Source organism: Nyctereutes procyonoides, unplaced genomic scaffold, assembly GCF_905146905.1.
Source record: "Nyctereutes procyonoides isolate TBG_1078 unplaced genomic scaffold, NYPRO_anot_genome, whole genome shotgun sequence".
Taxonomy (NCBI): Eukaryota; Metazoa; Chordata; class Mammalia; order Carnivora; family Canidae; genus Nyctereutes; species Nyctereutes procyonoides.
In genome coordinates this window covers 8,512,648-8,538,976 of record NW_026575130.1, presented here as the reverse complement: position 1 = coordinate 8,538,976, position 26,329 = coordinate 8,512,648, and the positions used below count along the sequence as shown (strand labels likewise).

At 38.1% G+C, this 26,329-nt stretch overlaps 1 protein-coding gene across 1 annotated transcript in view; it reads right to left on the bottom strand.

The window, feature by feature from the left end:
- Positions 1 to 26,329, bottom strand: part of CFI (complement factor I) — a 55,403-nt gene that overhangs the window by 417 nt on the left and 28,657 nt on the right. The window contains exons 8-13 of the mRNA XM_055342566.1: positions 24,102 to 24,125; positions 20,544 to 20,579; positions 18,389 to 18,492; positions 18,123 to 18,226; positions 5,876 to 6,153; positions 1,957 to 2,061 (exon numbers count right to left, since the gene is read on the bottom strand). Of these exons, the coding sequence (XP_055198541.1) occupies positions 1,957 to 2,061; positions 5,876 to 6,153; positions 18,123 to 18,226; positions 18,389 to 18,492; positions 20,544 to 20,579; positions 24,102 to 24,125 (651 nt within the window). The remainder of the gene's footprint in view (positions 1 to 1,956; positions 2,062 to 5,875; positions 6,154 to 18,122; positions 18,227 to 18,388; positions 18,493 to 20,543; positions 20,580 to 24,101; positions 24,126 to 26,329) is intronic.

Genomic DNA, 26,329 nt, shown 5'->3' with positions numbered 1-26,329 from the left:
ATGGGTGTAGGAGGCTTTCTTCTACTGGCTTTCTTCTACTTTCCTAACAGGAAACAATGAGTATTCTCCCTTCCAGGCCCCTGCTGGGCCCGTAGAAATGGAGCAATGCAGGTAGGGGGACACTTAGTCTTCTGCTCATTTTCCAAATTTAGTGAGTGCTTCCCTTACTTCCTGTATTTTATGCAAGTTTATACTCTAAGGAGACTGCAATCTGAAAGTAGCAAGCAGTGCTGATTGGGAAAATAATAGAAATATTTAGTGCTTATTGAGTGCTTAATATATATCAGTCATTCATTGTGTTAATCCTAAACCACAGCCCAATGAGCTAAGCATCATTATTATCCCTATTTTAAGATCAGATAAATAAGGCACAGAGAGGAACCTAATTTGTCCAAGGCCATATAGCTACTGAGTGGCAGAGGGTGGACTTGAACTCAGGCAGGGAGACCTTAGAACTTTTCCTGTTAATTGTGATAATTGCCTCCCCGTAGGTTTTGTGCTATTCTCCCTTTTTGTCCTCTGGCATCCTGAACTCCATTTAAGAAGGGAGGGCACTGGGAATGACTGTTTACTTTCTTTTCACTTTTAAGACTTTCTAAGGTTTTTAAATCACAGATCCCAAAAGGTATAGGATGTCAATAACATTGCCTTTTTCTGTAATACACTATTTTTATAAGTGGTTTTAATAAAGTATCATATATGCATTACCCTGGCTGGTTCCCTGCCTTAGCATCACCGCCAATAGTAGGAACTGTGGTAGCTTGTGTCAAAGATGTGGGAAACAAAGGCAAAAGAAATGTAGCTTCAATTAAAATCACCTTACAACCTGCAAGACCCTCATAGGTCCCTGAAACATGCAGAGAGTGACCCTCCTCAAGGAACTCGTGGCTGCCTTAGTGCCTTCATGCTTAAAAGTAACCTTATATTGGCATAGCTGGCCCTTTGAGGTCCTGAAATCCTTGCTTCCAGACTTGTGCTATCCCTCACCCCCATGAATTAAAAGAGTATACAATCAATCACTCCTCACAATCCCAGTACAGCTCTTTGCGCCCACAGGTCCGGTCCAGAGAGTATGGAAGGGGTTATAAGATGTAGGCAAGAGATACAGGAGGCCTTTAACACCCCTGATGGGCTCTGCTGTTCCCTGCAGGTGGAGAGGCTGAGACCCAGTGGAGCAGAACAAGAGATAAGGGAACAGACCAAGTTGGTAGAAGAATATCAAGGCCATGGGCTTCCCAGTCAGCTCTCAATAAAAGACTGCCACTAAAAACCCTGGGTGGCAACCCATTCAGGACCTCTCTGCTTCTAGAGAGCTTTTTTCTTTCCTTTCTGCTCTCACTTTCACTTAATAAACTTTTATTTCACTTCACCCTTTTGTGTTGGGGAGATTCATCCTTCCACTGCATGAGACAAGCACCCTGCAACTCTGTATCACTAGAAGTCGGTGGCAGGTATTATAAAAAGTGCGATGGAATTTCTGAGGAGGGAGGATTTACTCCTGACTGGACACATCTGAAATGAGACTGTTCAGAATTTTATTTAGAACAAGTTTGAGTTTTGATCCTGGATATGCCACTTCTTGTCTGTAGGACTTTGGGCAAATTATGTAACTGCTGTGCATCTGTTTCCTCATTTATTAAGACCTTGGATTTTGCAGATGGGGAAGCCTGCTCCAGGTCACATGAGTAGTAATTGGTAAAAACGGGGATGTAAACCCCGGGCAGTCTGTTCCAGAGTCCATGCTCTTGGTCACCTTGCTATATGCCATACGGTGTCATAAGATTTTTCCTTTTAGTGTTAGCTTAAGGGAATTTGAACTAGAGGCCAGGGAAGCACCAGCCAGAAGGTCCAATGAAAGGGCCCAGGGCTCAGAGCAAGTGGATGGATTTAGAGAGGAGGAGAGATGTTTGGTCGGGGGTAGGTGTAAATAGCTTAGAGAAGCTACTTGGGACTTACCTGCACACACCATTTCTTTTTCAAAGTAGCGACCTGGGTAAAACTTGGAGCAGTTGTCTATTAGGTTAACGTCACCCCACTTAAGTACATAAACTTTTTGGTTATCTAAACAAAGTGAGAGAACAAATAGACATTTAGAAGTCACAAATGAGAAATCTAAATAAATACTTATTCTCATAATTTGGTAAGCCATGAGGAATATAGAAGATTACATATATTCCTTAACACATATATAAACTTTTGAGGAGAGTTCATTAACGTATTTAATCCTATGCTGCTCCTCTGCCCTGTTTCTATAATTGCCCTTCTAAAAATAGTTAAGGGGCATTACTGAACACATGCTGGAGTCATTCTCGTTTCACAAAGCCCTGGGTGCTCTGAGATGAATAAGATAAACTCCTTCCCTTACAATTGCTAAGTCCAGTTGGGGAACTAGACTGATCCAGTGACTGTGGATCCAGTCAGTGATTAGCATTTTCTTACATGAATAGGTCCTATCATTTCACAGTCACAGATTTCCTTGACTGTGCTTGTTAGAGTGAAAACAACCTTTTGACATAAGAACATAAGAATGAATGTAAGTCAAATGACTTACCCCCTCACTTAATGTATAAACTATTGGGGAACAGAGGCTTCTGGTTATCTTTTCTTTTCTTTTTCTTTTTCTTTTTTTTAACATTTTATTCAGAGAGACAGAAAGAGAGTCAGAGGCAGAGGCAGAAGGAAAACCAGGCTTCTGCAAGAACCCTGATGCAGGTCTCCATCCCAGGACCCCGGGGATCACCACTTGAGCCCCAAGACCCCAGGATCACGACCTGAGCCAAAGGCAGATGCTCAACCACTGAGCCACCCAGGTACCCTGGCTTCTGGTTATCTTGAGAGGACACCTCCATGACCCTAACACTGTAGGGAGCATGTAGTATACTATAAAACTAATATTCTCTTCTGAAAAGCAGGGGGGAGACAAAAATCCACCAAAGTAAAGGACAAATTAGGAGATTTTCTTTTTTTTCCTTCAAGTCTTACTTCAAGTTAGTTTTAAAATGCTATCTTCTTCAGGTTAAGAGTTTGTTTTTTTTTTAATTAGTGATTTATTATTTCTTCCAACTCCGGAAAAGCCTTTAAAAACTGGGAATTAAAAAATAAATAAATAAATAAATAAATAAATAAATAAATAAATAAATAAATAAACAAACTGGGAATTCCTATACTATGTGAACAATTTTTAATGGCTCAGGAGATTATTCCCTCCCCTGAACTCTTGTTTTGTATACTCCTTTTTTTTCTTTTTTAGAGGGAGAGTGAGAGTGGGTAGGGGTGTAGGGAGAAAGAGAAAGAGAATCTCAAGCAAGCTCCATGCTCAGCAAGGAGTCTGATGCAGGGCTTGATCTCACAATCCTGAGATCATGACCTGAGCCAAAATCAAGAGTTGGATGCTTAACTGACTGAGCCACTCAGGCACTCTATTGCTTTATATACTCCTTGGGGTACCTGTCACATTCTGCTATCCGATGGTGGCATTCACATCTGATGGCTTCTCTGTACTGTAAGTCCCTTGAGTGCTGGTCCTTGTCTCTCAATCTGTAGCCTCTGTACTCTTTGTTGACTTGGTCCATATTTTTCATCAGTGAAATCCTAGTACATTAGCACTACTATCTTGCAGGCATGATAAGGGCTCAAAAATGTGTTAAATTGTGTTTGATTGATAAGTAAAACAATGCATAAGAACATACCTACCAGTTTATAGGAAATACATGGAATAGAAGAATGTGCGAAATGCCACATCAAAGATACAATCAGCCAGATTTAAGGTGTGAAAATTCCAAAATAAGAACGACTCAGTTTCTTTAATAAATAACATTTTAAATAAAAGGAAGAGGGTAACTGTTCTAGAGTAAAAGAGATTTAAGAAAAATAGCCACTAAATGCAATGTGCAGACTTTGGATCCCATGGAAATAATTCTGATTGTTAAAATAGTTTGTAAATAATTGAGAAATATTAAACATGGAATGGTTATTAGATGATATTATGGGATCATTTTCATTTTGTTGGATATGGATGATGTTGTGTTTTTGTTTTTATTTTTGTTTCTTTAAGTCTTTACCTGGCAAAGGTATCTACTGGAATATTCATGGGTAAAATTACATTATATCTGGGTTTGATTTAATATGCTTCAGGAAAAAATAAGTGTGTGTGGTGGGTGGGTGGGGGGAGTATGTTCAATAGCTCCCAAGTGTCTTTCAGATCCATTCTCTCCCCTTTGATGCCCTACCCTTTGCCTAAAGAGCCTGATCTAAGGGACCATCTCAATAGGAATCTCTTAGCCTCTGGTTTTCTTTTTTTTTTTTTTTTTAAGATTTTATTTATTTATTCATGAGAGACACAGAGAGAGAGGCAGAGACACAGGCAGAGGGAGAAGCAGGCTCCATGCAGGGAGCCCGATGTGGGACTCGATCCTGAGTCTCCAGGATCACGCCCTGGGCCGAAGGCAGACGCTCAACCACTGAGCCACCCAGGGGTCCCTAGCCTCTGCTTTTCAACATAAAGGAAGGAAGGGAAGATAAGGAGAGAGGATAAAGAGATTGGGTTGGCTATAACCTTCAATCCAAAATCACTGCTTCTCTTAAGGCAGCCTGCTCAACCTGATACTCTTTCTCGTGGTAACTTCTTCCTCTCACATCTTCAGATCTAAGAGAAGCTGTTCTGGTACTGTTCATTCCAGGTTGCTGCCTAGCCCTTGTAGTTCCCCAAACCCCTATCCACATCCTTGTAATTAATCCCTTTATAAGTAGCCCTTCCTATTTATCTGTTAAGCTTGTGAATAATTCTGAGAGATAAAACAAGACTGATAGAGGGTTGATAACTGGAAACTGAGTGAGAAGGAAGTAGGCTTATTGTATATACTTAATCTCTCCTCTTGTACTCGTAAATGTACATAATAAAAGTTTTTTAAGGAACAAATGTAAGGACATAATGCCTTCTGAATAAATTAATTACTAATAACATTTAGTCTTGGGTATTATATGTTAATTTATACACATATTTGGAACTTTTCAATGTAGCAACTATAAACAATGTGGTGGAGTATGAGTCTATAAGACCATGTAGTGAAGTTATTTACACAGAGATGTAGGAGGTCAAAAGGAAGCTAAATTTCAAAGCTAACTCGTCAAGATAAAGGTAAAAACACTGGCTAATTCTAATTTAACTTCTAATTTAGCCAGTTTTTCTAAGTGTCTACATCACTTATTCACACAAATGTTCATCTCAAGTCTTCTTAGAAGCTTAAGAAATAATTCTTTATGTTTTTTTTACTTTTTGTGGGACGCAATGGTGGGGCAAGGAGAATGAGGAAGTGAAGGAGAAAGCAGAGGGTTGTGGGATTACTGATTCACCTATACTGAGACTATTCCTTTGAAAACCATTTTATCTTCCATCCATGTCTAACAAATCCAGAAAGTTCATGCTGTATATGTCCCCCTGTCACTCTACTTTTTTTTTTAAATGGTTACCCCTCAATGTATACTTCAAGATCACAGAGTGTAGATGTCCTTTGAAACTCTGGATCAGGATCAGCTACATAATTTTCAGGGCCCAGTAAAAACAAAACAAAACAAAACAAAACAAAAACAAAAACAAAACAAAACAAAACAAAAAAACGTGAGGTGGGGGCCGCTGCAAAAATTATTAAGAATTTAATGATGATGACAGCATAGCAGTACACTAAGCATGGGGCCTTTGGAGCCTGGGATGCTGGACAACTGCACAAGTCTCACTCCCATGAAGCCAGTCTTGACTGCTCATTTTTCTGGAGTTATGCTATGTTTTTCCCAGAGTACTAGGAAATTAACTCTATCCATTTCTATTCCCCTGGAATAGAACCCCTGGATTCTGATTAAAAAATTTTAAAACATATACCTTTTTCTCGACCCCAGCCAGAAACAGTGCATCTGTCATTAGGTTGAAATAGATATGAAGACCAGGGGACACAGGCAGGGATGGAATGAGGCAGCGAACATTCTTTTTGGTTTGAGCGTTTTCTCAATTCAATCAAAGCTATGTCATTTTCATAGGTGGTTCCGTTGTAATTTTCATGAACAATAATTTTTTTTGCGAACTGAACAATTGTATCATTGTCAGGTCTTAACGAACTTAGAAATGATGTCCATATTTGGTACTGGTAAATTCTACTGACACTATAATAGAAAGGAAAGGGAGATAAGTTATATTGAGAAAAAAAACAACTAAAACGTGAACATTTGATGCTTCGTCTTTATATTCTCTGTTTTAAAGGACTTTCTTCCTTTTTCCAGATTCTTTTTTAATCCTTGCTGTTATGAAGCAGTGTGATTAAATTTATGGGGTAGAATGTCAGTGGCCAAATAAAGAGAGGAATAACCCATCTAACTGCTCAATATAAGGGCCATAAAGAACCCACTAACAACTACAGATGCCCAGAAGTGGAATGAGTTGGCTACCTCTGGAGAGCACCATCACTGAAGGTGTTCAAGCAGAGATCAGAAAGCATGTAGCCAGAAATGTGGTTGAGGAAATGGGGAATCAGGGCACACATTCTCATTACTTCGCCAACCCCAGAGGTTCTCAAGGTGAAGACTATAGCAGTCGTTATCCTGCATTTAAGACTTAAGACTGTGTTTAAGACTGTTCATCTTAACATTGTATTGTATTGTGTTTATTTGCTCAGAAGCCTTTCTTCCTGTTAAATTGTGCTAGTTGAAGTCAAAGGATGAGGTCTAATTCATCTGTACTTAGATCCCTGCATCTGGTATTGTACCTGGAATATATTCGCTCTTCTTCTTTTTTTTTTTTTCACTTTTCTAAATTTAGTTGAAATTAGCTAAATGCTGCTTGTTCTATGCTTCACTCAATTTTCATACCAATTTTTACCTCATGTTTCCAGCAAATTGGCATTACCATCATTTTCTCAGGTAATCACCTAACAGCTAAACAGTGATGTTCTAGGAACTAAGGAGGTGTGCAGGATGCTTTAATTTATACTTAATATTCCAAGAATGCTATGCCTCATATTAATTTTGGTTGCTTTTTAGGATCAGAGGTCCTGAATATTGTTTAAAGTTTAGCCCTGTTTATTCATTCAATTTACTCAACAAATACTTAGTATGCACTTACTATTACCAGGCACTGTGCTAGCCACTGGGGTACAGAAATGAGCAAAATCAGAAACAGTTCCTGCCTTCATGGAGCTCAGGATCTAGGGAAAGATGTGGTATTAAATGGATAATGGGGATAATGAAGATATGTATTCTACTGTGTAAAGTGAGAGGAATGAACAGCACATGGAATTCTGAGAATTTATCAAGAAGGCTTTGACTTAAAGGAATCATGGAAGATTCTCTGGGGAAGTGAAGATTGAGTTGAGATCTGAATAAAGAATAGCACTAACTAGAGAAACAGGGTAGGAAAAATCATTTCAGGCATTAGAAATAACACCTGAAGATCTCTCTGCAACAGGGAGCAAGGTGCATATTAGTAGCTGAAAGAAGTTCGAAGCAGGTAGAGCAGACAGAGAGTTGAAGCTGTAGGGCAAGATGAAACTGGCAAAAGTAAGTAGAGGTCAGATCACATGGAGCCTACTGGGCCATGTTAAAAATGTTGTTTAGATACTCTAGCAGCAAATGAGCCTGGCAAAGCCAATGTCTGACATTTTCAGCCTTTCTAGTAGAGAAGTGGGCCCTGCATCCCACCAAAATTCATGAGAATAAGAATTAAAAAAGTAGAAGCAATGTAGATTAAGACTACTGACAGTAGTGGTCCATGATGGGAGTGTTGGAACACCCTGAACTCGCCTTATTCCATGGACACACCAAATCTAAACCTACATATAGAGCAATACCTCTTGAAGAACAGAAGGCTAATCAAACAGCTTGTGCACAATAAACAACAAAGGGACTGCATAGAGAAAGGTAGGAGAGAGATATGGTAATGATGGCAACTCCACATCTGATTCGACAACCTGCAGTAGGAAGGGATATCCCTAAGGGGTTCATGTGTAGATTTGCCTGGCCTGGAGGAAAAATAAAATCACCAGTGTAAAGGGCAACTACACTATAAATGAAAGAAATTAAATTTCGAGCCCTAGAGAGTCTGCCAAATGGTGGAGAAACTTCTGGAGCTTTCTTTCTTTTTTTAAATATTTATTTATTCATTTATTTGTGATAGACATAGAGAAAGAGAGAGAGAGAGAGAGAGAGAGAGGCAGAGACACAGGAGGAGAGAGAAGCAGGCTCCATGCCAGGAGCCCGACGTGGGACTCAATTCCGGGACTCCAGGATCGCGCCCTGAGCCAAAGACAGGCACTAAAACACTGAGCCACCCAGGGATCCCCCGCTGGAACTTTCTTGGGGAGTTGAAGGTGCTGGTGAGTGCCATTGTCTATGTTCCCCTTCCACCTTGATAACACAGATGGGAAAAGGGCCTAGACACTCTAGCTGATCTACAGCCTCAATGACCCCAGATTCCTAAACTTAATAGCTCCAGCCATCCCTTTTAGGTGGGCTCCTACCTTCATCTATCCCAGCACCAGCTGTCTCGGTGAGACTGCCCCAATGCAGCACACCCCCAGCCACCACCACTTGTGCCTGCTATATCTCCAGCCATCACACCAAATTGGCCAGGTGGAAAGAAATCCAAGACTTTCTGGGCTGCATCTGCTTCAGCTCCAGCCATCCTACCAGGAAAGCCCCTATGTGGAGTGCCCCAGCCTGTTTGCCCCAGCTCCAGTTATCCTGCCATGGTGGCCCTGGTGCAGAGCACCCTGGAACCTGCCAACCCATGCCTGCCCCAGCTCCAGCCATCCAGCCAGGTGGTTTGAGCATAGAGCCCCCTGGGAGTCCCAGGTCCATGCTCACTCCAGCTCCAGCTGTCCGTGTAGAATGGCTCCAGTGTAGCATGCCCTAAGACCCCTTGGCCCATACCTGCTCCAGCTTTAGCCAGTCAACCAAACCCACCAGGACATATAATCTACACATGGAAGCACCTACACAAGGCCACTCCTTCAAGACTGGGAAAAGCAGCTGTTCTGCCTAGTACCCAGAAACAGATAAAGTCAAACAAAATCAGGAGACAGAGAAATATGGTTCAAATAAAAGAACAAACAAGATAAAACCAGGGATTAAAAAAAAACCCTAATGAAATGGAAGTAAGTAACTTACCTGATAAAGAGGTCAAAGTAATGGTCATAAAGATGCTCATTGAACTTGGGAGAAGAATGGAGGAAACACAGTAAAAACTTCAACAAAGAATTGAAAGAACCAAAGAGAAATCACAGAGCTGAAGAATACAGTAACTGAACTAAAAGATACTCTAGAGGAAATCAATAGCAGATTAGATGATACATAAGAACAGATCAGTGATCTGGAAGACAGAAGAGTGGAAATCACCCAAGCAGAACAGTAAAAAGAAAAAAAATTTCTATTTTTTTATTTTTGAAAAATAATTTTAGTATGCTAACATCGAGTATGCTAACATTCACATTATAGGGGTCCACAAAGAGAAGAGAAATAGAGATGGGCAAAAACTTATTTGAAGAAATAATGCTTAAAATTTTCTTAACCTGGGGAAGGAAATAGACATCTAGGACCAGGAAGCACAGAGAGTCCCAAAACAAGATGAACCCAAAGAGATCCATAACAAGGCACATTATAATTACCATGGAAAAAGTTAAAGAGAAAATCTTAAAAGCAGCAAGAGAAAAACAAATAATTACAAACAAGGGAAACCTCATAAGGTGATGAGCTCATTTTTCAGCAGAAACTTTTCAGGTCAAAAGAGAGTGGCAGGGTATATTTAAAGTGCTGAAGAAGAAAAACTCATAACCAAGAATACACTATTTGGCAGGGTTGAAAAGAGATAAAGAATTTCCCAGACAAGCAAAAGCTGAAGTTCATTGACACTAGACTGGCCTTACAAAAAAAAAAAAAAAAGTCTAAAGGGAAAGCCATAATTAGAAATAAGAAAATATATGAAAGAAAAAAATCTTACTGACACAGGTAAATATATAATAAGGCAGTAAAGTAATTTGGCTACTTTCAAAGTTAATATGAAGATTAAAAGACAAATAGTAAAATCAACTATAACTAAAATAAGCAGTTAAAGGATACACATAATAAAAAGATGTAAAATAAGACATCAAAAACTTAAAATATGAGGAAAGAAATAAAAAATGTAGTGCTTTTAGAATATGTTCAAATTTAAGTAACTGTCAGCCATATATATATATATATATATATGTATATGTATATACACACATATATATATACACACGCACACAAATGGAGAGAGAGAGGGGAGAGAGGGAGAGAGAGAAAGAGAGAGAGAGAAAGACTGCTATATATGTAGGTCAATATATATGAGCCTTATGGTGAGCACAAACCAAAAACCTGCAATAGATATACAAAAAATAAAGAAAAAGAACCCAAAATAAAACTAAAGGAAACCATCAGGCCACAATGGAAGAGATGAAGAGAATAAGAACAGAACAGAAAAACCATAGGAATAACCAACAAACAATGAACAAAATGGCAATAAGTACATGTCTATCAATAATTACATGTAAGTGAATTAAATGCATCAGTTGAAAGATAGAGTGGCTAAATGGGTAGAAAATAAGACTCATCTATGTGCTGCCTATAAGAGACTCATTTCAGATCTAAAGACATGCACAGACAGAATGTGAGGGGATGGAAAAAGATGTTCCATGCAAATGGAAACAAAAGGAAAGCTGGTATAGCAATACTTAAAACAGACAAAATAGACTTTAAACCAAAGACTGTAACAAAAGACAAAGAAGAGCATTACATAATGATAGAGTAAATCCAAGAGAAGGATATAACACTCCTAAAGATTTAGGCACTCAATTTAGGAGCACCTAGATATATAAAGCAAGTATTAACAGACATAAAGAAAGATATAGATTTAGATCCAATCAGGCAGAAATTAAAAATCAATTGAATGAGATGCAATCCAAACTAGAAGTCCTAACGACGAGGGTTAACGAGGTGGAAGAACGAGTGAGTGACATAGAAGACAAGTTAATGGCAAAGAGGGAAACTGAGGAAAAAAGAGACAGACAATTAAAAGACCATGAAGACAGATTAAGGGAAATAAATGACAGCCTAAGGAAGAAAAACCTACGTTTAATTGGGGCTCCCGAGGGTGCCGAAAGGGACAGAGGGCCAGAATATGTATTTGAACAAATCCTACCTGAAAACTTTCCCAATCTGGGAACGGAAACAGGCATTCAGATCCAGGAAATAGAGAGATCCCCCCCTAAAATCAATAAAAACCGTTCAACACCTCGACATCTAATAGTGAAGCTTGCAAATTCCAAAGATAAAGAGAAGACCCTTAAAGCAGCAAGAGACACGAAGTCCCTGACTTTCATGGGAAGGAGTATTAGGGTAACAGCAGACCTCTCCACAGAGACCTGGCAGGCCAGAAAGGGCTGGCAGGATATATTCAGGGTCCTAAATGAGAAGAACATGCAACCAAGAATACTTTATCCAGCAAGGCTCTCATTCAAAATGGAAGGAGAGATAAAGAGCTTCCAAGACAGGCAGGAACTGAAAGAATATGTGACCTCCAAACCAGCTCTGCAAGAAATTTTAAGGGGGACTCTTAAAATTCCCCTTTAAGAAGAAGTTCAGTGGAACAATCCACAAAAACAAGGACTAAATAGATATCATGATGACACTAAACTCATATCTGTCAATAGTAACTCTGAACGTGAACGGGCTTAATGACCCCATCAAAAGGCGCAGGGTTTCAGACTGGATAAAAAAGCAGGACCCATCTATTTGCTGTCTACAAGAGACTCATTTTAGACAGAAGGACACCTACAACCTGAAAATAAAAGGTTGGAGAACCATTTACCATTCAAATGGTTCTCAAAAGAAAGCAGGGGTAGCCATCCTTATATCAGATAAACTAAAATTTACCCCGAAGACAGTAGTGAGAGACGAAGAGGGACACTATATCATACTTAAAGGATCTATCCAACAAGAGGACTTAACAATCCTCAATATATATGCCCCGAATGTGGGAGCTGCCAAATACTTAAACGAATTATTAACCAAAGTGAAGAAATACTTAGATAATAATACACTTATACTTGGTGACTTCAATCTAGCTCTTTCTACCCTCGATAGGTCTTCTAAGCACAACATCTCCAAAGAAACGAGAGCTTTAAATGATACACTGGACCAGATAGATTTCACAGATATCTACAGAACTTTACATCCAAACTCAACTGAATACACATTCTTCTCAAGTGCACATGGAACTTTCTCCAGAATAGACCACATACTGGGTCACAAATCGGGTCTGAACCGATACCAAAAGATTGGGATCGTCCCCTGCATATTCTCAGACCGTAACGCCTTGAAATTAGAACTCAATCACAAGAAGAAGTTTGGAAGGACCTCAAACGCGTGGAGGTTAAGGACCATCCTGCTAAAAGATAAAAGGGTCAACCAGGAAATTAAGGAAGAATTAAAAAGATTCATGGAAACTAATGAGAATGAAGATACAACTGTTCAAAATCTTTGGGGTGCAGCAAAAGGAGTCCTGAGGGGGAAATACATCGCAATACAAGCATCCATTCAAAAACTGGAAAGAACTCAAATACAAAAGCTAACCTTACACATAAAGGAGCTAGAGAAGAAGCAGCAAATCGACCCGACGCCCAGCAGAAGAAGAGAGTTAATTAAAATTCGAGCAGAACTCAACGAAACTGAGACCAGAAGAACTGTGGAACAGATCAATAGAACCAGGAGTTGGTTCTTTGAAAGAATTAATAAGATAGATAAACCATTAGCCAACCTTATTAAAAAGAAGAGAGAGAAGACTCAAATTAATAAAATCATGAATGAGAAAGGAGAGATCACTACCAACACCAAGGAAATACAAACGATTTTAAAAACATATTATGAACAGCTCTACGCCAATAAATTAGGCAATCTAGAAGAAATGGACGCATTCCTGGAAATCCACAAACTACCAAAACTGGAGCAGGAAGAAATAGAAAACCTGAACAGGCCAATAACCAGGGAGGAAATTGAAGAAGTCATCAAAAACCTCCCAAGACACAAGAGTCCAGGGCCAGATGGCTTCCCAGGGGAATTCTATCAAACATTTAAAGAAGAAATCATACCTATTCTACTAAAGCTTTTTGGAAAGATAGAAAGAGATGGAGTACTTCCAAATTCGTTCTATGAGGCCAGCATCACCTTAATTCCAAAACCAGACAAAGACCCCACCAAAAAGGAGAATTACAGACCAATATCCCTGATGAACATGGATGCAAAAATTCTCAACAAGATACTAGCCAATAGGATCCAACAACACATTAAGAAAATTATTCACCATGACCAAGTAGGATTTATCCCCGGGACACAAGGCTGGTTCAACACTCGTAAAACAATCAATGTGATTCATCATATCAGCAAGAGAAAAACCAAGAACCATATGATCCTCTCGTTAGATGCAGAGAAAGCATTTGACAAAATACAGCATCCATTCCTGATCAAAACTCTTCAGAGTGTAGGGATAGAGGGAACTTTCCTCGACATCTTAAAAGCCATCTACGAAAAGCCCACAGCAAATATCATTCTCAATGGGGAAGCACTGGGAGCCTTTCCCCTAAGATCAGGAATAAGAAAGGGATGTCCACTCTCACCACTGCTATTCAACATAGTATTGGAAGTCCTAGCCTCAGCAATCAGACAACAAAAAGACATTAAAGGCATTCAAATTGGCAAAGAAGAAGTCAAACTCTCCCTCTTCGCTGATGACATGATACTCTACATAGAAAACCCAAAAGCCTCCACCCCAAGATTGCTAGAACTCATACAGCATTTTGGTAGCGTGGCAGGATACAAAATCAATGCCCAGAAATCAATGGCATTCCTATACACTAACAATGAGACTGAAGAAAGAGAAATTAAGGAGTCGATCCCATTTACAATTGCACCCAAAAGCATAAGATACCTAGGAATAAACCTAACCAAAGAGGTAAAGGATCTATACCCTAAAAACTATAGAACACTTCTGAAAGAAATTGAGGAAGACACAAAGAGATGGAAAAATATTCCATGCTCATGGATTGGCAGAATTAATATTGTGAAAATGTCAATGTTACCCAGGGCAATTTACACGTTTAATGCAATCCCTATCAAAATACCATGGACTTCCTTCAGAGAGTTGGAACAAATTATTTTAAGATTTGTGTGGAATCAGAAAAGACCCCGAATAGCCAGGGGAATTTTAAAAAAGAAAACCACATCTGGGGGCATCACAATGCCAGATTTCAGGTTGTACTACAAAGCTGTGGTCATCAAGACAGTGTGGTACTGGCACAAAAACAGACACATAGATCAATGGAACAGAATAGAGAACCCAGAAGTGGACCCTGAACTTTATGGTCAACTAATATTCGATAAAGGAGGAAAGACGATCCACTGGAAGAAAGACAGTCTCTTCAATAAATGGTGCTGGGAAAATTGGACATCCACATGCAGAAGAATGAAACTGGACCACTCTCTTGCACCATACACAAAGATAAACTCAAAATGGATGAAAGATCTAAATGTGAGACAAGATTCCATCAAAATCCTAGAGGAGAACACAGGCAACACCCTTTTTGAACTTGGCCACAGTAACTTCTTGCAAGATACATCCACGAAAGTAAAAGAAACAAAAGCAAAAATGAACTTTTGGGACTTCATCAAGATAAGAAGCTTTTGTACAGCAAAGGATACAGTCAACAAAACTCAAAGACAACCTACAGAATGGGAGAAGATATTTGCAAATAACATATCAGATAAAGGGCTAGTTTCCAAAATCTATAAAGAACTTATTAAACTCAACACCAAAGAAACAAACAATCCAATCATGAAATGGGCAAAAGACATGAACAGAGCTCTCATAGAGGAAGACATAGACATGGCCAACAAGCACATGAGAAAATGCTCCGCATCACTTGCCATCAGGGAAATACAAATCAAAACCACAATGAGCTACCACCTCACACCAGTGAGAATGGGGAAAATTAACAAGGCAGGAAACAACAAATGTTGGAGAGGATGCGGAGAAAAGGGAACCCTCTTACACTGTTGGTGGGAATGTGAACTGGTGCAGCCACTATGGAAAACTGTGTGGAGGTTCCTCAAAGAATTAAAAATAGACCTGCCCTACGACCCAGCAATTGCACTGTTAGGGATTTACCCCAAAGATTCAGATGCAATGAAACGCCGGGACACCTGCACCCCGATGTTTCTAGCAGCCATGTCCACGGTAGCCAAACTGTGGAAGGAGCCTCGGTGCCCATCGAAAGATGAATGGATAAAGAAGATGTGGTTTATGTATACAATGGAATATTACTCAGCCATTAGAAAGGACAAATACCCACCATTTGCTTCAATGTGGATGGAACTGGAGGGTATTATGCTGAGTGAAGTAAGTCAATCGGAGAAGGACAAACAGTGTATGTTCTCATTCATTTGGGGAATATGAATAATAGTGAAAGGGAATATAAGGGAAGGGAGAAGAAATGTGTGGGAAATATCAGAAAGGGAGACAGAACATAAACACTTCTAACTCTGGGAAATGAACTAGGGGTGGGGGAGGGGGAGGAGGGCGGGGGGTGGGGGTGAATGGGTGACGGGCACTGAGGGGGGCACTTGACGGGATGAGCACTGGGTGTTATTCTGTATGTTGGTAAATTGAACACCAATAAAAATTAATTTATAAAAAAAAAATAAAAAAAAAGAAAGATATAGTAAGTAATACAATAACTGTAGGGGACTTTAATATATCATTTACATCAATGGATAGACATCCAGACAGAAAATTAATAAGGAAACATTGGCATTAAGTGGTGCATTAGACCAGATGGACTTAATAGATATATACAAATATTTTATCCCAAAACTACAGGATACACAATCTTTTCAAGCACACAGGAATGTTCTCCAGAGTACATCATGAGAGAGAGAGAGCACACAAGCAGGGCAGAGGGGTAGAGGGAGAAGGAGAAGCAGGCTCCCTGCTCAGCAGGGGGCCTGATGACCAACTGCATCCCAGGACCCTGGGATCATGACCTGAGCTGAGGGCAGATACTTAACTGCTCAAAGCTCCACACTAATTGTCTCATATGCTGCTCCAGCACTGGCTTGCTCATTTTTGGCATGTGTGCATCACTGACATCTCTTCTTATTCACATAAGGAGACCAATCATTTGGGATTAGCTCCACTTATGACCTTATTTAAACTTAATTCCCTCTTTAAAGACTATCTCCAGGACACCCGTGTGGCTCAGTTGGTTAAGTATCTGCCCTCGGCTCAGGTTACGATCCCAGGGTCCTGGGATGGAGTTGGGCATCGGGCTCCCTGCTGAGAAGGGAGCCCACTTCTCCTTCTCCCTCTATCCCTCTGCCCTGCTTGTACGTGATGTCTCTCTCTCTCAAATAAATAAATAAAATATTTATTTAAAAAGACTATCTCCAAATCTAGTCATGTTGGGGATTAGGTCTTCAATGTGTAATTTTAGGGGGACACAATTCAATCCATAACAGTGGCTGAAGGACAATATACAAAATGAGTTGATAACAACCTAAGGTCAGCTAGAGGACAGAGTTTGGATTTCCAGCCTCAGTTCTGATTTTAGAATGAATGAAACATCATTTACTGAGTGCCTCTTACAGACCAGATAGTGTATGTGGCACTTTCATATATGTTATTTTGTTTTAATATTCTTAACAGCCCTAAGAGGTAAATATTATTCTTCCCATTTTGTGGATTACCCAACTGAGACTGAGAAGTTACATAACCTGGCTAAAGTTACACTCCTAGTCAGCTGCAGAAACATAATTATCGGTACCATCTGACAACATACAATGTTTTTACGATATTATTGCCAATGATAAGCATGCCTATCTATGCTGTATGTTACATCTCCTTGGCTTATTTACTTTATAACCAGAAGTTTGTACTTCTTGATCTTCTTCATCTATTTTGCTTACTTTCCAACTCTTCCCCTTTCTGGTAACCAAGTTTGCTTCTTGTACCTATGGATGTGTTTCTGTTTTGTTCATTCATTTGTTTTGTATTTTAGATTCCACACATAAGTGAAATCATATAGCATTTGTCTTTCCCTGTCTGACTTACTTTACCTAGCATAGTACTCTCTAGATCCATCCAGGTTGTTGCTAATGACAAGATCTCATTCTTTTTTTATGGTTAAGTAATATCCTATTGTATACATACATCTTTATCCATTTATGTATACATAGACACCTTTAAATTTGTTTTCATTTTCTTTGGGTAAATACTGGAAGCAGAAGAGCTAGATTGCATAGTGGTTCTATTTTTTAATTTTTTGAGGAACCTCCATACTGTACATCATGTGTTAGTCCGCAAAAGATATTTAACCAACTGAGCCACACAGGTGTCCTGGAGATAGTCTTTAAAGAGGTAATTAAGTTTAAATAAGGTCATAAGTGGAGCTCTCATCCCATATGATTGGTCTCTTTATGAGAATAAGAAGAGATGTCAGTGATGCACGCATGCAGAAAATGAGCAAGCCAGTGCTGGAACAGCATGTGAGACAATTAGTGCAGAACTTTGAACAGTTCCTTTACTGTCTGGAACACATATCAAATACATTTAAGGTACATGGAAGGGGCAAAAAAGATGTATGCATTTGAAGCTTTTAAACGCATGCAGCTCTTTAAACAACATCCTTGTTGAAGTGAGGTGAGAAATGCCAAGTTAGCATTATCTCTTTATAAACCTTTCAGTCATAAACTCTTCTCGACAATTTGGTGTAACTCTACAAAACATAGGTAGTATCTACTTCCCATCATGCAAATGAGCCAAAAAAACATGCCTTGGTACCTATGGGTTTGATCTGACCTTGCCATCTGGGATCATAATTTGGTCTGGGGGGAAGAACACAGTAGGTTCTGGGACAATGGCCTCTGGGGTTCCGATCATGAATATTGGAGGGGATTTAGCTGTTAATAGAGTGGAATTTGTCACATGTTTTTATCTATCATCTGCCACAATCTCTATTACCCACTTTGATTATTTCAGGGAATCCAAAATCTTTTTGGAGACAATTTTTTACCTGACACAGTGTGCAGCAGTTAGAATCCAACACCCTCCTATATAAATTCCTCCACATTTGATTTTCTCATTTTCCTTAATTGCCACCTGCCACGGGAAGTCTCCCTGTAAGAGACATTAGTGTGGTTACTGCCATTCTACCAAACAGTGATAGACGGATGGCCCTAAGATAAGTCCTTTGCAAGAGTCCCAGTCTCTTAACATTACATATCTTCCCCACCTTTCTTTGTTTTTCAAACTTAGACTGCTGGGAAGTAACAGTTTTACCATTACTGCTGCCTTTCCTCCCACGACTCGTTTCCTTCGACTGAGCACGTTGTTTTTAACTCCACAGAATAGTTTAGGGAGAAGTGACTTTATCCGTTTTCTTTCTTCAAGAAAGAGAGAGATTGTATCATTATGATTTTGAACGCATTACTTCTGCCACAAAAACAGCAAAGTCATTGCTAAAACGAAACAGGCTGAATTGATTAATAAATTATTTTATATACTAACAAGTACTATTTACCTTGTTTAAAAATTCTGGCTTAATACGAAAATTGGCTTGATTCTCTGAAGTTCTGCCTAAAGGCACACTGGTGGCAGAAAGAGGTTAGCTGAAGGGTTAAACATTTATCAGTCTTTGGCAGATAGATAAGAGGTATCACATGGCCAGGCATACTTAAAATGAGGGTCTCATTCAGAAATTTTCAGAATGAGCTGAAAACATGGGCACCTATATCTTCTCACTTCCATAGTTTTTACTTTGTAGAGGCTGTTCCTATGGAATTCTTTTCAATAATATTAACATTAATGATGTTAAGGTTTGAGCACTTTCTGCATCAGTCCCCATGCTAAATACTTTGCATGTAGTTTATCTCATCTAACCATCATATTAACCCTGAGAAGTAATGTGTCAGGGACCCATAGACAATCCAGGATCAATGGGCTAGAGGGTATTTTTTTGTCACTTGACATGTGATAATATTTCCTTCCTTTGTGAGCATTTAGCTGTGGCACACTTGTCACAGAGACACATGGCAGAGCAAAGCTTAAGAAGTGAACTGGCAAAAGAATTCACACAAAAAAGAAGAAAGTAAAAATATATGATGTTTTCCTTATTCTTTCTATATATTTTACCATATCACAAATACTTTTATGAACTTGCTTATTAGCCCCAAATTAGAAAGGAAAATTAATATCGATGTCAATTACTTTGAAGGAGGTAGCTCCTTCAGGGAAAGAAGTTGTGAGTGAAGATGGATAGTTTTCTGTTTGTTTTTTTGTCCCACCCATTCTAAGAATGGGGGTGGGGAAAGAGTGTGATGGTAAGTTTTAAATTTGTGCTTAGACCTTTATTTTATTTTTAAAGATTTTATTTATTTATGAGACACAGAGAGGCAAAGACATAGGCAGAGGCAGAAGCAGGTTTCCTATGGGGAGCCCAATGTGGGACTCAATCCAGCGACTCCAGGATCACACCCTGAGCCGAAGACAGCTGCTCAACCATTGAGCCACCCAGGTGTGGCTTTTAGAACTTTAAAAGAAGAAAGACCTCGTCTACTGAGGATTGTGGAAGCAGCTCGGGCACTATCTGAAAACCAGTGCTATGTTGAGTATAAAATAAAGCGCCTTTGTTGACAAATCTCTTCAGACTGATATCTATATCTTCAAGATCTAAATCTTTCACTCATTGTCTGATGAAAAAACATTGTTAATTAATTTTGGGACCTGGCGTTTAGAAGAGAGTCCTCAGCTTAAATTCTTCTAAAACAGGGAGTTATTTTATTCCCAAATTGCATTTGAGGTTAAGTTATTCACCTAAGGTTATGCAGTTAATAAATAAATGAGTCAGGATGTAACACAGATTTGTCTGACTCAAAAGCTCTTATTAATTACTGTCTCCTTAGCGGCTTAATACTTTAATTTTAATACTTCTAATTAATACTTTAATTTAATTTGGCTTTCAGTGTACAACTGGCCAGGATATGGATCTTCAGAGACCTGTTTTATCGTGTTTTATCACAGTTTAAAATATTGCAAAAGAACAACGAAGTTCAAGTAAAATCTATTATTTTTCTATTTCAAAATGTATGTCATGAGTCATGCTCGAAAACTGGTTGTTTTTGACACAACTGATGTGACAAAGCTCACAGCAAATAAAACTTTATGTAGGTCAAAAATATTGTATTCACTTCAAAATTAGCTTTGTGAGTTGATCCATTTTTAAAAGTAGTTCCCAAGAAACATTTATGTTTGTTTTTCTTGATAGTGATAAGCAGAAGAGTAATGCTATTTTTTCTATTTAGATTGATAGCAAAGGTAATTGTTGCTTGAATCAATTACAGGTACACACATTCATACATACATACATACATACACAACATTAAAATGCAGACTTAAACCAGGGAATCGGTAGTAAAAGAGAATAATGTTAACTTACCTGCATCCATATTAGCAGTCAAATATTCTGTTTCTTCTATAATAAAACAAAAAGTTCCAATGTTTATGATTGTGTTTATAAAAAAATTAAATAATTAAAATTATTTAAATTTTGATCATAATTTTCTGTCTTAAAACCTGTCCTCTATTTATTTATTTGAGAGAGAGTGAGAAAGAATGCGGGCTTCGGTATGCATGCGCATGTGTGGGCACACATGAGTAGGGGAAGGGCAGAGGGAGAGAGAATCTTAAGCAGGCTCCACAGACTTGGGGCTTGATTTCACCGCCCTGAGATCATGACTTGAGCTAAATCAAGAGTTGGATACTTAACCCACTGAGCCACCCAGGCACCCAAAAACCTGTCCTGTGTTTAAAAAGGACAGTACAAATCCTAAAAGCACACTGTCTCATTTCCTTTCTATACCTAGGTAGGTAATTGTGAAGGCTCATGATGAACTAGGCAGAAATTTTGCAAGTACCAACTAAAGGTGTCTGTTGGTACAGAATGGTGAGAACTATAGTGCTGTGGTTTTCTGCATTTAGAGAAGGCACAATGCTTGGGTAAGAGCAGTAAAGTTTCTTTTTCAACTCTGATTCACCAAGTCCTTATATAAGGTAGTGAATAGTTACTAACACTGAGTGAAAGAGTACTGAGCTGACATCATAAAGGCTCCTCTCATTTTGTACATAATAAGACACCTCTTACAGGAGTCCTGCAAACAAAGATGTTGTATTAGGCATTGATAGTATTAGGTATTAAGGATATTAGAAGTCAAAAATGAAACAAACCAACAAAAGATTCTCTCTTCTTCCTTAGACATTTGCTTGAAGTTATATGGGATGATTCCATCATCACTTTGCCATCCTAGAACATTTCAGAGGACAGGATCATAATTTCTTTGACCTAGGGGTCCAAAGGTGAATTCCCACCACCATGTTTTTTGTCTTGGTTGAGGATGTGGCTGTGAATGGCACAGCTCAGAAGGGCAACGTTACTTGGCTACAGCAATCATGTGTCTTGTCTCTGGATTTTCCAAGTTCTTTTTGGGAGAGATATATACATATCCACATGCCTAGATTATTTTCTGGGGCAGAGAGAGGTTCTGCTCAGAAGCTTTCACAAAAGCACCCTCATGAATCAAAGAGACCACTTAAATGTTCATATTAAATGATCAACAACAACAAAAAAAGATGCAGAATGTTCAGTGTAGCTGAGGTGTACTGGATATTTGAAGAACATCACAAAGCTCCAAAAGCACAAGCCACAAGAAAAACAGTCAATGACTTTGATTACATAAAGATTAAGATTTCTATTCAACAAAGCTCACTATGGATAGAGTTAATCAATTGGTGATAGAATGGAAAAAGGTATTGGCAATGTCTAAAACTGAAAATGAATAAACATCTAGAATGCAAATCAACAAGACTTCAACTGCAACATGAAATTAAGAAAATATATGGGGATCCCTGGGTGGCGCACGGTTTAGCGCCTGCCTTTGGCCCAGGGCGCGATCCTGGAGACCCGGGATCGAGTCCCACGTCGGGCTCCCGGTGCGTGGAGCCTGCCTCTCCCTCTGCCTGTGTCTCTGCCTCTCTCTCTCTCTCTGTGTGTGTGTGACTATCATAAATAATAATAATAAAAAAAGAAAATATATAAACTGGCAAAAGGATACAGGGGAGAAAAGAAGATGAAAACTCAAAAGCTAGTATGAAGAGAAACTCAAAACCATTCATTATTATAAAAATGCAAATTAATAAACAATGCCATTTGACTGACAGTATGAGACTAGCAAAATTAGAAAGGTGGATAATACTCAATGTTAGTGGGGTTGAGGAGAACCCTCCTGCATTATTGGTGGTAGAGGTAAGAACTGGTATAGCTCTGCCAAAGAACATGTAGGCAATAGTTAGCCAAATTAGGTAGATGAATACCCTGAGAACCAACTTTTTGCCCAGCTCGACGAATTGAAGAAATTCTCCCATACATCCTGAAGAAGAGAACATTCACCATAGTGTGACTGAGGGCTGAGAGTCCATTATTGGGAAAGTAGGGAGTAAATTGTGAAAGAGGAACATCACGGAGTGCTTTATGCAGCAAGCTAGAGGCAACAGATTAGATGGACACATAGCAACATGGACAGATCTTTAAAACTTGAATGCTTTGTAAAAAGAAATAAAGGAAATATGAGATCTTATAATGCTATATATACTATGTGAAATAAAAATGTATGCTCACAAGATAATACACATTGGATAAGAATGTATACAAACAACATGACATACACATGTTATTTTATTTTACACATTTTAATACACATGAAAATGGTTGCCTAAGGGGAAGGGGAATCAGGAACTGAAATAAAAGAGAATAAATAAAACAAGTGAGGTGCCCTGCCTAGACCAACACTGATCATGTGCAACAAGTTGAGGGGTATCATTAACTCATCTCTTTGCACCGGAGGTCTGAAACTAGGAAGGAAAGAAGGGAAAGAAGGAGGGAGGGGAAAAAGGATAACGATGGAATAAAACAAGGAACAGTGATGAAATAATTGAGATTAGGCATTTAGAACAGGGGTGATCTTGAGGATATGGAAGTCCTCCAGGAATCCTAAAAAATCCTGAGGAGAATCACATACTTCTGATAGTCCTATTATATGAATAATAAAGACATATTAAATAAATATGTGAATTTCATATGGATATTAAAGAAATTTATATGAGTATAAAGAAATAATAAAGACAATTTATTCTTATGAATAATAAAGGGTGACCTTAAGAGGTGGAGGATTTGGTGACAACTGGCTTATAAAAGTAAATTAGAAAATACCTATCATGAAAAGATGTTACCTTGACTCTGCTGGCAATTTCCTCAGAAATTGCTTTGGGTTGAGGAAAAAGTAAAGGAAGAGGATAAGGGTTTTCAGCAAAGGTGAAACACAGAGATATGTCCACTTTGGGTGGTTTGGGTTAGCAGGTTATGGATGATGAGCATGAGAAGGAAAGTTTATCACTCTGTGAGAAAGGCCTCTGTTGCCTATACTAATGTGAAAGCTGAGCTATTGCTAACACGTGGTCATATAGTGTGCAATTAATAACTACATTAAAAGAGAAGAAGAGGGGCAGCTGGGTGGCTCAGTTGGTTAACCATCTGACTTGATTTCATCTCAGGATCATGAGATCCAGCCCTACATCAGGCTCCACACTCAGCAGGGAGTCTGCTTGAAGATTCTCTCTCCCTCTCCCTCTGCCCCTTCCCCAGTTCTCTCTCTTATTCTCTCTCTCTCTCTAAAATAAATAGATCTTAAAAATTATATAAAGGAGACAGCAATAGCTTTGTTTTATTTTGATTCTGCAATATTCCAAGAATTTAATAAATTTTTTATCTTGAGCCACATGTAAAAAAAAAAACCACATGTAGAAAAACCAAAAATTTACCATAGTGAAGAATAATTTTTGAGAAACATGCATACCATATCATATGTACATATATTATGAAATTACAATACCTTATCCTTTTCTCAATTTTGTAATAAATTTTCTATTATAAAAATGGATTTACCTTTAATTTCAGAATGTTCAGTTCCTAAAAACAAACAAAACACTCACTGTAGCAAAGACATAATGTTCACATGAATAAAATATATATGAATCATTAATATCTCAGAAATAATATAACAAAATTTTTCCAAAGATAAAAGGGAATCACAGTATGTCATCTTTCTTTGATTTTTAATACCACATAACAAACGTTTCATATTGCATTTGAACACATACCAATTTCACTACAACAAGGAAATAATTTTTTCTTGGGTATTAAAAAGAAATGTATATTTTGAATATATTTGAACACATATGGACAGCAAATTTACTATATAGTTATACAAAATGTATAACTCTTTTAAACGTATATGTATAAAAGGTGGGATTTTTCAGGATACATGAAATCAATTTACACTCCAAACTTCCATTGGTGTAGTGATTCTGATCTGTCCGCTGAAAGATCAATGAATATAATAATATTTTTATTTTACATCTCTGCTCTCATTTGATCTTGCTTAGAGAGGGAAAAATTAGAAGCACTACTGAAATACAAATGGTGATGCTAACTCCACAGAAGGGTAAATGGAAGTAACAATGAGAGTTGACTAAATGTATTTTTGATATGGGTTCAAGATAATTGATTTTTTAAAAGTCAGCTTTATGTCATAGTTACTCGCTAGCAGTGGGATTTTTTCCCCCTGATAAGCTAACAATTTGTGTTCTTTGACCTTAAACTGAATCAGGAGAAGGAGGAGAGGGAGAGAAAAGGGACCAAAGAAGAGGAGAAGGTGAAGAAACCCCAAATATTCTTATGCTGAAAAGTGAAATCAAATTGTAAGCTTAAGAGGAAGACAAATACTGCATGATGCCACTTATATGTAAAATCTAACAAAGCAAACTCAGAGAAAAAAAGATCAAATTTGTGGTTACTAGGGGCAGAGGGTGGGGGGGTGGGGAATTGTCCTACAAACTTCCTGATAAATAAGCACTGGAGGTACAATGTACAGCACAGTGACTATAGTTACCATTGCTATATGGTAGGCTTAAAAATTGCTAAGGGAGTAAATCCTAAACGCTCTCATCACAAAGAAAAAAATTTTTTGGTAACTGTATGGCATAATAGATGTTAACTAAACTTACTGTGGTCATCATCTTTCGATGAATGTGTGCCAAGTCACTATATTATACACCTTAAACTTATATGCAGTATTGTATGTCAATTCTATCTCAATAAAACTGAGAGGGAAAAACTCTCAAGCATCCTGGCAAGAGTTGTGATTCACTGTCTTCCTCCCTTAAAAATGCTTTGAAATTTCTTTCTTTTCTCTCTTTATTAAGGTTTTAACTATTTTTAATGAACATAAAGTATTTTGCTGAACTGCTTATATAAATCAAAAGAAATAATATGACTTGAAATCCTAAAAAGTGTGTTTTTATATTTAAGAACTGATGTCAATGGGAAATTAAATAAGACTTCAGTAAAGTCATATAATACCAAGCACTGCCAAAATATAATTATTATCAATTAATTTGTCCATATATATCTCCAACATGTATTTAATGCTTATCTATAAGGCATTACATTTGGAATATAAAAACAATTAGATTCTCTTTTCAAGAATAGGGTCTGGCACATATATAGTAAGAACTTAATAAATATTCATTGAATAAATGAATGAATATAATAATTTCCAGAGATTTTTCTTCCAGAAAGCATTGATGTAAGGAAGAAGTCAGTCTGTGTGACACAGAGTAGGCACCTAGTAAATATTTTTTAGCATCAGAGGTTTTCTTTTTTTTTTTTCAAATCTCTATAAATCCAGAATAAGGAGCATCCTATAGACAAATGACCAAGTTTCTCTAAAAACCAATGGCATGAAAAAAATTGGGAGTGGATGGGTAGGTAACATTTTTTAAATTGAAGTATAGTTGACAAAAACTGTTATATTAGTTTCAGGTGTATGACCCCAAGATTCAACAATTCTACATATTATGCAATGCTGACCTCAGTAAGTGTGGTTACTGTGTGTCATCATGCAACATTATTATAATATCATTGACCATACTCTGACATACTTATTTTATAACTGGAATTTTGTACTTCTTAATCTCCTTCAATTAATTCTCCCATTCTCCCCACCTATCTCTGGCCACCACTAGTTTGTTCTCTGTATTTATGTATCTATGTCTGCTTTTGTTTGTTGGTTGGTTCATTTGTTTTGTTTTTAAATTCTTCATATAAGTGAA